The following is a 15187-nucleotide window of genomic DNA, read 5'->3' as shown; positions in this document are numbered from 1 at the left end:
TATAACTGGATAGATCCCATCCACCCAGGGTGCCTTTCTTGTGTTTATCTTCAACAGTTTCTCCTCCACTTTACTCCCAGTTATTTCAAGATTCTGTAGCTTACTGCTAGAGTTGAATATACCTCTGGCATTCCCCTCGCTGAATAACTCCTCATGTGTGAATGTCGATGCAAAATATTCATTTAGTTTGTTAGCTACCTGAGCAGGATCATCAACACTTGACCCATCAATATCAAGTGGACCAATCTGATTCATCCCCTTCCTTCTAGAGTTTACATAAGTAAAGAACTCTTTGCTGTTTTTCTTTGCATCCCTTGCCAAGGATTTCTCGTAATCTGCCTTCGCCTGCCTAACCTCTCTTGTAACTTGGTTGCATATCAACTTGTATCTATCATAGGCTTCTGTGTCATGTGTTAATTTGTATGTATCCCATGCATTTTTCTTCTCTGCCATATGCCTCATTAGTTCATCTGACGTCCATTTTGGCCTAATCCTTGAACAATATTTCTTAGTTGGTATGTAAAGCCTAGTAGCTTCCAAGATAAGTTCTTTGAATGCTTCCCATTTTGAATTTGCTGTTGGTAACATCATCAGTTGGTCCCACTGTATAGAATTTAAATACTGTCTCAGTCCATAGTAGTCGCCTTTACGGAAGCAATAACCCTTCCCTTTACCCCTAATGGTAGTTACCTCTTTGAGTAAATCCCACTTCAGCACACTGTGATCACTGCCACCTAGTGGTTCATTTATCTGCAGATTCTTAATGCATGAAGAATCACTGCTGATAATCAAATCAAGAGTATTACTCCCTCTAGTTGCCTCCTGAACATGCTGATGTAGAAAACAATCATCCAATAAATCCACAAAAGCCCTGCTAGTGTGTGAGTAACCAGCCCCCAAATTCCAGTCAATATCTGGGAAATTAAAATCTCCCATTATAAGACACTCTGATTTACTGGCCCACTCTATTTCCCTGTACAGTTCCTTATTATACTCATCAGAGTCATTAGGCCTATAGCACACTCCTACTCTCAATTTTGATCTCCCAATGTTTATGTCACACCAAACTGACTCCACACTGCACTGTCCAGCGATGTCGATTGGCTTCACTTCCTTGGTTTTTATGTGTTTCTTAACTAATAGCATAACCCCTCCCCCCTTCCTATCCTGTCTATCCTTTCTGTAGACGTTGTACTCCCCAAATTGCAGTTCTGCATCCCTTATATCTGTGTGACACCACGTCTCTGATATCCCAACAATATCTGCCTTCGATGTTTTGAGCAATACCTCAAATTCATCAAATTTATTTACTAAACTCCTAGCATTGGTGTACACGCAAGTATACTTGCACCTGTTTCTATTCTTAGCTACCCTAACACAACCCATGTGTTTACTTGTACCGCAGTGGCTCCCAGCAGTCTCTGAAATACCATGCATCTTGTTTTTCAGGCTTCTGCTCATTCTAATAGAAGCAGTGCAAGAATCTCTTTCACCTCTGCCAGTGGCTACTGTCAATCTATTGGTCTTTGTCTCCCCCCAAGCTAGCAGTTTTCCGACCCACCTAACACTGCCTCGATAGCATCAGCAAATATTCTTGCACCCTTTCTATTTAAGTGTATCCCATCCCTGTAGAAGCAATCTCTCCTGTTAACAAGTACAGTCCAGGCTGAAAAAAATTCTACCCCTTGAGCCTTGCACAATCCCTATAGGGCCGAATTGATCGACAAGGCTCTCATCATATACTCCCTCCTATCGTGAATTGCAATCCTATTGCAACCAGAGCTGTTTGTCATCCAAGTCAGTTATGATTTGTTGTGACATTATGATCATGTGATCATAATGTCACAACAAATTTTTACCAACAGCCCAAAAGCATACCAAGCTCAATAAATCCTGTGTTTTCAGAAATCACTTCCTCTTTCAGTGAAAACTGCCTGCCTGGCAAACTGTAAACATTCTTTTCTGCTAAAATGTTAGAAAAAGTGAAAGAAAAAAAAAGTCAACCCTGTAAAGCTGATACACAGGTGAGCATAACAACAAAAACTGTTGGATCTAATGAGCAATTAGTAGCAGCTAAAGATTTTACCATATCATTTGGTTTGATGAGGTAATTCAAGCCCGACACAACTTATGTTTATTGGGGCACTGAGAACCCTAATATCCAAATTGAAAATAAATTTAAACAACTCTCAAAGTTGGCCTGTGAGGAAATTGTTGCAGGTTTTTTTTTTTGTAATGAGATATGCTACTTCAGACAGCTATTATTATTATTAAAATCAGTTTATTTCCCAAGAAACCTTGGGTCACCCCGGGATGGCTCTGTGCCAGAAGGGTGTGAATATTTACAGACTAAGGTGCGAGGAACACAATGTACAATAAACAAGAGTACATGCATGCTCGACCTGAGACTTTTACAGGATTAAATATACAATAATGTACAAAATATACAGTAATATACAAAATATATGATTGCATGAAGACAAAAAGTCTTTGTCATATACAAATAGGCAAGTTAAAAAAAAAAAAAAAAAGTCTGTCCAGGAGCAGGTGAGTATTATAAGTTCATAATCTGGTAGCAGTTCTTGAGGATTTCCTTCCCGTATGGTTTGTCTTCACAGAACCTATCAGGGTGGATCCTAAATTTATTGAAGATTCAAAGACAATTGGCTGGAAACATGTTCCTCAGGGAATCAATTCTTGACAGCGTAAGACGTAGAGGAAGACAGGAGTCAGGGTGCTCCCCTCTTGCCCTCCTAGGGCCAGAGATTAATGTGGATACCGACGGGGCATCAATTCGCCTTGTTATAAGCTGTGGAAGCGTGAGGACATTTTTTGTCATGATGATAAAATGTCCAGGGAGTGGTGCCCACATTTGCTTGTAGGATAGATCTGGAGATAGTTAGGGGGTGGCCTACCTAAGATAAACTGAGATACTTCTGAAGGTATGAGGCAGGGGCAGATGACCAAATTTCTGAAGCATAGAGAGGAATCGGCGTAATACACCTCAGGATGTGCCTAGCAAGCAGCGCTGGCTGATGCACACCAACGAGCTCTTGATGCACTGCCCAAAGAGCAGCATACGTCTTCTGCCTCATCCTGCAAAGTGAGCCCAACGTCCCAGGTGAGGCCAAGATCAGTATGAGAGGTCACCTTTTGCACCGGTTCCCCACTAACAAAGATTTGGATATCATTTTTAACTTTCTTCTTGGTTATCGTCAGTTGTGCTGATTTGGAAGGGCTCAGATGCAGCCTTATTGTGGCAAGATAACTTTCCAAGCTCAATATCTGCCTAGAAGCTTGTTGGTTGATATCATGAATTTGATGATTATGATCTGAGCTCATGTAGACCTTCAGATCGTCGGCATAAGAGACAAAGTTCGGATTCTGAGCAAGGAAAGGCTCCAAAACTGTTGCAAACAGGATGGCTGACAGTACACTTCCTTGTGGGATGCTTCTTGAGACATCAATAGTTACTTGAAAATCACTGTGGGTCACAGACAGATGTCTAGGGAGTAAAATAGACTTCAAAATTTGAAGTAAGGTATCTTCCAGGCCGAAGTAGTGTTTCAGAATGGTAAAAAGAGCTGGGAGGTATATTCTGTCATAGCCTATTTATCAATGCTACATGATTTTGCCTATCCTAAAACTGAAGGAAAAGACCTTTTCATGCAAGACAATACTCTTATTGAATTTGTAAATGAAAAATTGCCAAAAATACAGATCAAGCACCACAGTCCCATCAAGTAGCCATCCAAGTTTTCAGAATGAATGAACTCTGAAACATTTTTTTTCATCCTCTGTGGGTCTATTTAAAAGACCATGTCTTTTAAGTAGCCACACATTCCAGAAAACTAGGTACCATAGACCAAGAACCTAAAAACAGTGATAAATGAAGGGTTTGCCAAAATTTTTTTCATTTGCTTGCAGGAAAATTGCAAAAAAAAAAATTGTTTCATACACTGTAGCTATAACACACCATAATGATATTTAACACATCTTCCTGTATGGACACTTTTTTTTTCAGGTTTATTAAATAAATAAGAAAGCTTAATTTATATTATAATGTTCCCTATACTTCTCCACAGAACATGAGTGTATCTCAACCACTGGCCCATTCTATAATGTAACTTAATTGAGTATTCTGTTATGTAGTAATGGAGAGAGACTTATAAAGCATTCAAATATAATCCTCCATTTATAACATGGTAAAAAACTAATATTTATAATTAAAACACACACACACACACACACACACACACACACACACACACACACACACACACACAAGACAAAATTGTCATACCTCTTCTAATCTCCACTGGATTAGCTCCTTTGCTAATCTTTTCAAATCCTTCTTTAGCAATGGCCCTTGCAAGTACAGTGGCTGTAGTTGTTCCATCTCCAGCTTCTTCATTTGTATTGTTTGCAACATCCTGTACTAACTTGGCACCAATATTTTGAAATTTATCTTTTAATTCAATTGCTTTAGCCACTGTCACACCATCTTTAGTGATCTTTGGCGATCCCCATGACTGTTCAAGAATTACATTCCTTCCCTATGTGAACAGCAAAATAAGAACATTAATCAAAATTAACTGATTGTAAGATTTTTTTTATTTTCAGATATTCAATTTTATGTTCTGTGATATCTGATTGTACACCTGTCGCAAAGCATGACTGAACTAAAGAGGTTTTCTTAATTTCAAACTTTCATAATAAGGACTACCAAGAGTTTGCAAATCCCACTGACATGAACACCCCTTAAAAATTTTTATAAATTTTATATGCCCCAAGTTCCAGAACAAGTGTAAACAAAATTTGACCTAAAATTTAGCTATGAATACACATACTTTTTATATGTATATATAAAACTTCAATATAGTTAATCTCAAAGAAAAAAATAAAATAAATAAACAATAGAAATAAAGAGAGCACTTCATACCTAGATTGGTGGGATGATTTATCCATTTCATTAAAAAAGTGCTTCATGAAAACAAGTCCCACCCCCCCAAAAAAACAAGTGTGTCCCTGGGGGGCACACCCCACACTGTGGGAACCTGTCTTAGAGCAATTCCAATTTCTCTCACAACAACAAACATCCATTATATATAAGCATTTCTGTCCAACGTCCAAAATTTATTTTAACATTAAATATTAAAGTACCAAGCCATTTCCCTTCAAAAAATTGTCAGAAATTGAACCAATTAAATACTAATGCAAAATAAATATATGGCTAGGATTGTTACTTCCCCAAATTATCCAACCCCTACCACAACTTATTTTCAAGAACTCTAATAAAGATTATTTGATAGGCTCCAACTCAGCAAGATCAGACAATGAAGCATAAATAAATCAGTCTGCCTATGACTCCTCTACAGAAGAAATCTTAGATCTTACCAATTGCACAGTTGACCATGCAGATTTCCAATATTTAGAAGCTATTATATGATTCCGCTGTAGACAGTTGCAGGAAGCAGACATGCTTTAAGTTGGCTCCAGTAGATAAACTGAAGGAGATTAATAACAGGTGTCTAGCACGCAAAATTTTGTTATTAAAAGTTTAAATTTCTATAATTTCATAAATTTTATTTCATGAAATTGTGTAAAATTTATGTGAAACTAATTTTTACAACATTTTTTAAACTTAATTCATAACTTCTCTAAAACTATTCTAAGTTACATTCTTCCCGTAATTTTGATAGCTTAATTTTAACTTGAGGTTGTCACAGACATTCTCTCAGATATGCCAGACAAGCTGTATTTGCTACCTAGGAGTCTAAAATGCTGATGGAACTGATATTCGGGTGACACTCAGGTCAAGTGGACTAAATTTCGGCCAAGTTAAGACGGTCTATGACAGCCAAATCCTCTGCACGATGGTGGGACTGTTAGTAATCCTGGGTATAACCTCCATGCACAAGTACATGGTGGGTGACCACCCAGGTGTGAACCAACATAGGCAGGGATCGAGGTGTGGTGCCCACACCACATGGAGGAATACCGCCCCCTCTATGTTACCAGGTAGTACTAGGTGGTAAATGACTCATCAACCGGTGCAATACCACCACTTTGCTTATTGGAGGCTTGAAGTGGTGGTGGTGGGTGGTTGGTTGGTTGGTTGATTGATTGATTGGGGATTTATTTGGCGCATCAGCATCTGTGGTCATAGTACGCCACTGAAGTGGTGGAACCGATGTTTAGTCTCTAGAGCTAAGTTCCGGTCAACCCTTCCCTATCTCTTCCATCATGCAGTGTGATTAATGACTTTTGAGGTTATGATGAACATCGTGGCGAGCTCCAATATTCCTTACATTTCGAGGGTACAGCTCTAAAATGGTGTTCACAGGCCGGCCGCTGGTTAGTACACCAGACCGAACCTATTGGTAACTCTCTAGGAGGCTTCCGGATCAGCTAGTGTATAATCTTACTAAATCTATTCTGCCAGATAGTGATTGGAGGGAGTCCGAGTAGTGTGTACGGGGAGCATTGTCGAGGCCACGTTATGTCAAGGATCTGGGTATATTCTTACCACATGTACCATATCCAAAAATTTCATTACTTCATACAGCATGTCCCACCCACTTTTTCTTACTATTGAATACACCATGAATTGTAAAACTAAAGAGCAAGCTTATCTGCGAAAAGATCTAAACCTCCCAAGTACTTCCTAATTCATTTCACAAATATACGTGCTCTCAATTCTAATCTCAACGATGTCCATTTCCACTTGCAGTCTACCAAACCCCGTGTACTTTTTCTGACAGAATCTCAGTTATCGGTTGATTCAACCTGCTCATCTGAGATGCCCAAATTATTCACTGTATGATTCCTTCCGCCTCAAAGGTAGTACTTGTGCGTATATCCATTCTGATATTCCCTGTCAGAGACTTGGCAATTTCGAATCTCCTCTCTTTGATCTCGTCTGGATAAAAATCTCTCTACCTCATTGTGTCAAATTCATCTGTTGTCTCTACCGTTCTCCCAACTCCACTAATCACTTGGAGCTCTTTGACTTCCTCTCTTTGCAACTTGACTTTCTCCAGTCCAACTTTCTTAACAGTGAGGTAATTTTCCTTGGCGATTTTAACATTCACAACTCCAGCTGGCTTCCGTTTTCTAGCCACACTGACCCAGCTGCTTGAGATGCTGAGGCTTTTGCAATTACTAATGACCTTGCACAAATTGTTCCTTTACCTACAAGAATACCAGACAATCCTAATCATACAGCCAACACGCTTGATCTTTTTCTCACAAACAGCCCTTCTAAGTACAGTCAAGTGAGAGGTCCTTTAGGCACTTCAGATCATAACTTGGTGATTGTCTCTTTTCCAATGGAGCCTTTATCTCATGGCTATTCCCAACCTTGTGTTGTTTGGCATTACAAGAATGCAAAATGGGATGACATGTGAGATATCTTTTCTTCTTTTCCTTGGTCGGATTACTGTTTCAAAACCTCTGATGTCAACGTTTGCTCAGATCGTGTCAGTGAAATTATTCTTGCAGGAATGGAATCCTTTATCCCACACTCCACCTTAAAATCTCATCCTTTCTATAAACCTTGGTTTTCCAATAAATGTGCTAAGGCTGTTCAAGAGAAGAATGTTGCATATCGTAACTGGCTTGTTTCTAATTCTTCAGTTTCATTTTCTGCCTACACCAAAGCTCGCAACAGTTGTAAAGCAGTTATTAATCAGTCCAAACTAGAATTTGAACAGGCTAAGAGTAGTAAACTTGCTTCTTCCCTAATGGTAGCCGAGCATTCTGGTGTCTTGCCAAAGCTATTGGCCGCAACTTTTGCCCATCTCTGCTCCCACCTCTGTCCAAACCAGATGGTTCTGGTTGTCACTTCAGACAAGGATAAAACTAACATGCTAGCATTCCATTTTTCTTCCAACTCATGTATTAATGATCTTGGTAAAACACCTCCCACCATTCCCAACATGCTCCATTCAATGCCTCCTGTAGTCTACCATCAAAAGGATGTCAGGATTTTGACGAATCTTAATGCTAAGAAAGCTCCAGGTCCCGATGGTATTTCTCAACTTGTTCTCAAAACCTGTGCTCCTGAACTTACTCCTATTCTTTGCCACCTTTTTTCACTTTCTTATTCCAAAGGTGTTTTTCCTTCTGCTTGGAAATTTGCTCATATCCAGCCAGTTCCTAACAAGAATGACAAATCCCTCCCACCCAATTATCGTCCCATTGCAATTACTTCTACTCTTTCTAAAGAAATGGAGAAATCAATTAACCGCCAACTCAAACTACCTAGAAAACTTCCGTCTGATCATCGATCGCCAGTATGCATTTCGTCAGTGTCGATCCACTGGTGATATTCTGGCTTATGTTACCCGTTTATGGAATAATTCAATGGAAAAGTTCGGTGAAATACAAGTAGTTGCTATTGATATCTCAAAGGCTTTCAATTGCGTTTGGCATAAAGGTCTTTTAAACAAGCTTCCATCTTATGGTTTGCCAACTGTTTTTAGTAATTGGTTATCCAGTTTTCCCTCTGATCGCTCACCGAGGGTGATGGTAGATGGCTCTGTCTTCTAACTTTTCCACTAATGCTGGTTTCCCCCAGGGTTCAGTTCTTTCCCCCCACTCTTTTCCTCTTGTATATTAATGACCTTCTTCCATTGACTGGAAATCCTATCCATAGTTTTGCCGATGAGAAACCTTGAGCTGCTCAATCAGCTTCAACTTCTCGAAAATCTGCTACCAATTCCTTAAATACCAATCTTCAGGTAATTCTCCAGTGGGGCAAAGACAACTTAGTTGATTTCAACCCTTCTAAATCTCAGTCTTGTCTTATATCTCGTAAAAAGGATTCTTCTGCTGCTATGCTTACCTTTGTGACAGTCTGATTTCTAGGCAAAATGATATATCTCTTTTTGGGGATTACCCTGACTTCTAATATTTCTTGCCATAAGCACATTTCAAATATTGCTTCCTCTGCATCTAAAAAATTTGGTTTTCTCTTTCGCTCTTGCTGTTACTTTTCTTCCAAACAGCTGCTCGCTATGTATAAATCGCAAATCCGCCCTGCCATGGGATATATTGTTCCCACATCTGGAGTGGTGCCCCCAAAACCGCTCTTAGGCTTCTTGATTCCATTCAGAAGAGGGCAGTTAGGTTAATTAATGATTCCTCTCTAACAGAGTCTCTCCACTCGCTGTCTCATAGACGTACTGTTTCTGCTGCATGCCTCTTCTACAGATACTTCCATGGGCACTGTTCTTCAAATTGGCTTCTATAATTCCTGCTCTCTCTTTCAAAACAGTCGAACACGTGCCGCCACCAGCGAATCCATTTACTGTCCAACTTCAAACTCACAGAACCAACTTTTCATCTTCTTTGTTTATTCATTCACCTGCTGTTTTCTGGAACAACCTTCCTTCATACGTATTTCCTGAAAATTACAGTCTACAGAAGTTCAAGTCCAATGTTAAGAAATATCTTCTTCAGTCTTCTCAATCTCCAATCCAAGCACGTTACTAAGTACTATAGGTTCTAACACCTCTTGTGTTTGAGGTTTACATAAAAAAAATAAAAATTCTTAAGTAGTAAAGAAAGTTTTGTTAATTGCTGACTTTGTTAATTTAAATTCTGTAGATTTTTCTTGTTCAAATTTTACTTAAAAAATGGTTGTTACAAGATTCACATTCAATAATTCATCCAAGGATAACCTAACTCAGATGGAAATGTCTGCAAGCATTTCCATAAGTCATGAGCTTGTCACTTGTGTTTGTTATTTGGTTTTTAGGAGCATTAGCAACTAAGGCCATATTGCTCCGGGAATATGCGGTGATCATTCCCTGATCTTTCCGCATCCCCGTATTTGGTGGTGACGGGATCGAACCCCGGTCTAATCAAGAAGCGTGCGTTATGCACTGCTGCTTCTTCCCACATGGCTACGGAGGCGCCCTTGTCACTTGTATAGCTATTGTATGTATTCTACAGTTGGTCTAGTAGACAAACCAAGCTCGAGTGACGATTCTTTTCCTTGTTCCCAATGTAGGAGCATACTGATCTCAAATAGAAACATGGTATATTGTCCAAGATTTAAATCCACTAAAGAAATGAGTCTGTAACTGGGAGCTTGTCAAGTGCAACAATTAAATGTTCACGACAAACCGTTACATTTTAAGCAAGGTAAAGCAAGCATCATTATTCATGTGGGAACTAATGATATTAAACAAACATGGGCTGATGATTTGTTGGGTAAATATAGGATAACGCTGAAAAAATGAATAGGCATGTGAATGTCTCAATTCTGCCCAGCAATGTAGGAATGGTTATACAGGCACTGCAAGGCTGGCGGGGGGGGGGGGAGGAATGAGTGAATTCAAAGAACTGATTCTAACGTAATAGGGCCAATGGAAACATGTCACCCCAAAATAGGGAATGACATGTTTCACTATTGCATTTCTTCAGGAAGGATAGACAAGACAGGATGGGTGGGTGGGGATAGTGCTTCTTATACCCAGGGAAGAAATGAATCACTTGTAAGTTTATCAAGTGGAAATCTGCTGTACACCAATGGAAACAGTGAAAGGAGTGAAGGTGCAGTTGGGTTTCTGGTCCATAAAGATTTTAAAAACAACATTTTGGAATTGAAAAGTACATCACCAAGGGTGTCAAGACTAATACTCAAGATTCCTAAGAGGTACAAGCTAAAGATTATAATGATTTATGCAGCAACATTGAGCCATGATGATGAAGAGGTTGAAGAAATGTACACCGAAATTGAGAGTCTTCTAGATGAGCAGAAAACCCACTACACTATTATTATGGGGGACTTCAAATGCTAAGGTTGGAAAAAGGCAAAACAGTGCAGAAAGAGGAACTATAGGAAATTTTGGAATTGGTGAAAGAAATAAAAGAGGTGAAAGACTTGTGGAATTTGCAGAATCTCAAGGACTGTCGGTAATGAACACTTTTTTCAAGAAAGGGTGAACAGAAAGTGGACATGGAAGAGTCCAAATGGATTAACAACTAATGAAAATCGACTTCATCCCCACTAACAGAAGATATATTGTGAATGATGTTACTGTCCTGAATAAGGTAAATGTTGGAATTGATCACAGAATGGTAAGATGTACACTTGATGTAGGAAAGGAAAGGAAAAAACTGACTTGAGTAAATAATACAAAGGTCATTGAGATAACAGAGGAGGAGAAAAGGCAGTATGTACTGGAACTTAAGAACAAGTTTGAGCTTCTGCAGACTGCTCAGGACCAAGATATCGACGAGGAATACAACTTTCTGAAAGTGATAAAGCCCAAGAAACCAAAAGGGAAAAGAAATCCAAAGAAGAAAAAATTAGTCAAGAAACATTTGTCATGATGAACCGAAGATGACAAATGAAGAGCAAGAAAAATACTGACAGGGAGAAAATTGAGTATACTGAGTTATGCAAAGCCATTAGAAAGAGACTCAGAGAGGACATAAGAAGATTTAACACAAGAAAAGTAGAACAAACATTAAGGGAAAACAAAGGATTTAAAACAGCAGCCATGAGCAGTAATACAGAAAGACAAATGATACTGAAACTGAAGAATAGCGATGGTGTACTTATAAACAGCAGAGAAGGCATAATTCAAATAGCAGAAGACTACTATGGAGAATTAAACAAGGAGCGAGGGAATGATGTCAGCAGTGGGAAGATGGATTACAAAGTAGCAACACATACGACATACCCGACATTCTTCCTGATGAGGCAGAACATGCATTGAAGAAAATGAAGAATCAGAAAGCCCCGGGGGAAGATGAAGTTACTGTAGAGTTGTTAAAATTGGGAGGAAGAGACATAACACAAAAACTGGCAAGGCTCTTCACAACGTGCATTAGAAAAGGTGTGACACCTAAGTAGTGGAATAATGCAATCATAGTTTTGCTGCATAACAAAGAGATAAATCAGAAATTGGAAATTATAGACCAATTAGCTTGTTATCCCACATCTACAAGTTGTTCACAAGGGTCATTACTAAGAGATTAGAAAGAATACTTGATGAGAATCAACCGAAAGAGCAAGCTGGCTTTAGGACAGGATTCTCAACTATGGATCACCTTCACGTAATATCACAGCTAATGGAGAAAGCAAATGAATATAAAACACCATTATGCCTGGCATTTGTGGATTACGAAAAGGCATTTGACTCCATACAGCATAAGGCAATGTTTCGGGCACTGGAAAGACAAGGCATAGATACCCTGCATATTATGATTTTGAAGAAATCATAATATGCAGGAATATATGAATATATGAATTAGACTAGACATTAGAATTTGAGAAAAATTCTCAAATTCTAATGTCTAGTCTAATTGAGAAAGGAGTTCGACAAGGAGACACAATATCTCCAAAGCTGTTTATTGCTGCCCTTGAGGAAGCTTTCAGAAGATTAGACTGATCGCAGAAAGAGGTCAATGTGAACTGAGAGTACCTAAACCATTTACGATTTGCAGATGACATTGTTGTCATAAGCCACGATCCCAAACAATTAGAGGAAAATCTTAATCAGTTATGCAAAGTAATGATGAACAAGTATGCCACAGAAAGAGAAATAATGATTGAAGGAGCAGTAATTGAAAAGGTGGAGTCATACTTATCTAGAACAAGTTATTAGCTGTAATAATGATAAATGGCTGGAAGTCAAGAGAAGAATAAATTTTGGATGGATAGCATTCAGGAAATATAGTCAAATACTGAAGAGCAATATCCCAGTTTGTCTGAAACGTAAAACAATGAACCAATGTTATGGAAGTGAAACTTGGGCACTCACAAAAAGAATGGAAGAGAAGCTGAGAACTACACAGCAAAGAATGGAACGAATTATATTGGGAATCAGACTGTTAGATAAGAAGAGAAACACATGGATTAGGCAGCAAACTCAAGTAAAGGACATTCTTATCAAAACTAAAGAACTAAAATGGTCTTGGGCAGGACACATAGCTCGAAGACATGATGACAGATGGATTAAGAAAATAACAGAATGGTACCCAAGAGGAGCTAGAAGAAAACCTGGAAGACAAAGGCGGAGATGGATAGATGAAATTCATGAGTTTTTGGGTAGTAAATGGATGGCCAGTGCTCAAAACAGAAGGAACTGGAAAGTTGCTGGAGAGGCCTTCAACCTGCAGTGGATTGCAAATGGCTGATGATGATCCCCACTTCATACAGCATTAATTTTAAAAATGTTCTGAATTTTTGAATTCAACATTTAGAAAGTTTTATTACATTTTAGCACTACCAAGTGCACTTCACACTACCTCTAAAAGTGAGCTTTATTAATGCCACATTCTCTGAAGATTAAAATTCAAAAATCACTGGGGGAATTTTAAATGCTCTAAGCATCCGCCCGAGGGTTCAGCATAAAGTCTGAGGAACAGATATCACATTCAATTCATATTCCAAGTATCTTCTGAATTATCTACTAGAAAATAACAAACTAAGAAAGTAATAAAAATACCTTAGGCCCCATTGTCACAGCAACAGCATCAGCCAAAATATCTACACCCTGCAACATCACAGCTCTCACATCAGGTCCAAATTTGATATCCTTGGCATAGTATCTTAAGAGGGCTGGGGATAAACGCCGACATGCAGATGATCTCAGTGCAGCTGAAAGGCTATACATGATCTGCAAAGAATAATAAAATTATAATCAGTTATTCATAAAATCTTAAAAGTTAAAAACGGTTGTCAATGAACATACATTAAGAAAAAAATAAAATAAAATAATATATATTTATTTCATAGTAACTGGTGCAAGGACATACCTGATAATTTTTTACTTTACAAAAGTTGAAGATTAGGAGGAAAGAAAATTATTTTCAGCAAAAGCAGGAATTTTTTTTGAAAATCAAGACTTGGGACTTTCAAACACACATTACTTAGGATTTCTCTCTCTGTGAAGTTGATATCTGTTAAACATCAGCTGATTACGACTGTTCCAAAAAAAAAAAAAAAAAAAACCACTGTTGCAGACTTTATCCTCTTCAGAAACGTTAAGTCAGTTTTGTTTATAACAATGGCCCTGTTATCAAGACAGCTTCAATGACATTTCCTGAGTTTCACAAGAAAGAGATCAGAAGTGTCTCTTTCAATTGGCTGAAAATTCTTTCTCACACCTAGCATTACTATGAGGGATTGTTAATATCCCATGCTGACTTGCGATAATCTGTTATAAGAGGGCTGTTCAATAATGAATGAACAATTTTTCACGAACCATTCTGCTTACTTTTTGTAGCTGAACTGCAGAATTTAAGGCCGAACTAAACTACATCACACAACAATGCAGAAATGGTAACAATATAGTAGATATGGTATTTTATTTGAACAAGGGTTGTGCAAGGATTTCTGCCAGCACCATTGAGGATACCATAAGGGTTCAGGGAAACTGCTAGTTAGGGGAGAACGGTAATTTACATCCACATTTATCTGATGATATGGGTCGAAGTAATGCTTGCACTCACCTTATGAATTCTTGTTTGTTGCCACAACAGCCAATTTTGATAAAGACGTACTGAGGGTAGCAATGTTGCAAATGAGAGGGAAGCTATAGCTTGGGATACAAATCTAAATAACTTCAAGTGCAGAGTAGTAAACTATAGAAGATCACTTAGTCTCAACTGTGTCTACAGTAGTATCATGGGTGTTGTCAATAAAATGGCCGAATTTGAACTCCTTGTTAGGCCAACTAATGCTGATATAATAGGGCTAATAGAAACGTGGTGCCACCCAGAAATTGGTGATGTATAATGTATTTAGGAAAGAGAGAGTGGTGAAAGGGGTCATGCTTCTTATTAAAAGCAGCCCGAGTGCAAAATGAGTTTTTACTGAGTCTGAAGTTATGCCTGCCGACATAGAATCTATGTGGTGTGAGTTAATTGGAAGCAATGGAACGAGTGGGAGTAATCTACAGACCAGATTATTGTGAAGAATATGACAAGTCCTTACATGTAGATGGAATGGCCAAGCAAGTATGAATGTCTTATTATGGGCAACTTTAATCTGCCCCAGATTGATTGGAATAAATGGGGAGGGAAACTCATGATGGGGAAAAACTTTTTAAAAGAAACTTGATGATGAAGAAAGATGTTGCCATAGTTAAAGGCAAGGGTTTTAACTTCAGGAGAGGGGACTTGGATAGTTTAAGGTGCTATATGGCATCTGTGAACTGGGTGG

General features: G+C 38.5%; 1 protein-coding gene across 1 annotated transcript in view; it reads right to left on the bottom strand.

Annotated features, from left to right (window-relative positions):
* The window catches only part of LOC150079543 (heat shock protein 60A-like), a 141202-nt gene that overhangs the window by 109202 nt on the left and 16813 nt on the right, over positions 1-15187 (bottom strand). Inside the window, exons 2-3 of the mRNA XM_090383571.1 lie at positions 13470-13640; positions 4304-4556 (exon numbers count right to left, since the gene is read on the bottom strand). Of these exons, the coding sequence (XP_090239697.1) occupies positions 4304-4556; positions 13470-13637 (421 nt within the window). The 5' untranslated portion in view covers positions 13638-13640. The remainder of the gene's footprint in view (positions 1-4303; positions 4557-13469; positions 13641-15187) is intronic.

The sequence above is a fragment of the Mastigoproctus giganteus genome, chromosome 10, assembly GCF_048544385.1.
Source record: "Mastigoproctus giganteus isolate SK-2022 chromosome 10, ASM4854438v1, whole genome shotgun sequence".
NCBI classification, from domain to species: Eukaryota; Metazoa; Arthropoda; class Arachnida; order Uropygi; family Thelyphonidae; genus Mastigoproctus; species Mastigoproctus giganteus.
The sequence above is the reverse complement of the archived record's forward strand: the minus strand, read 5'-3'. Positions and strand labels throughout refer to the sequence as shown.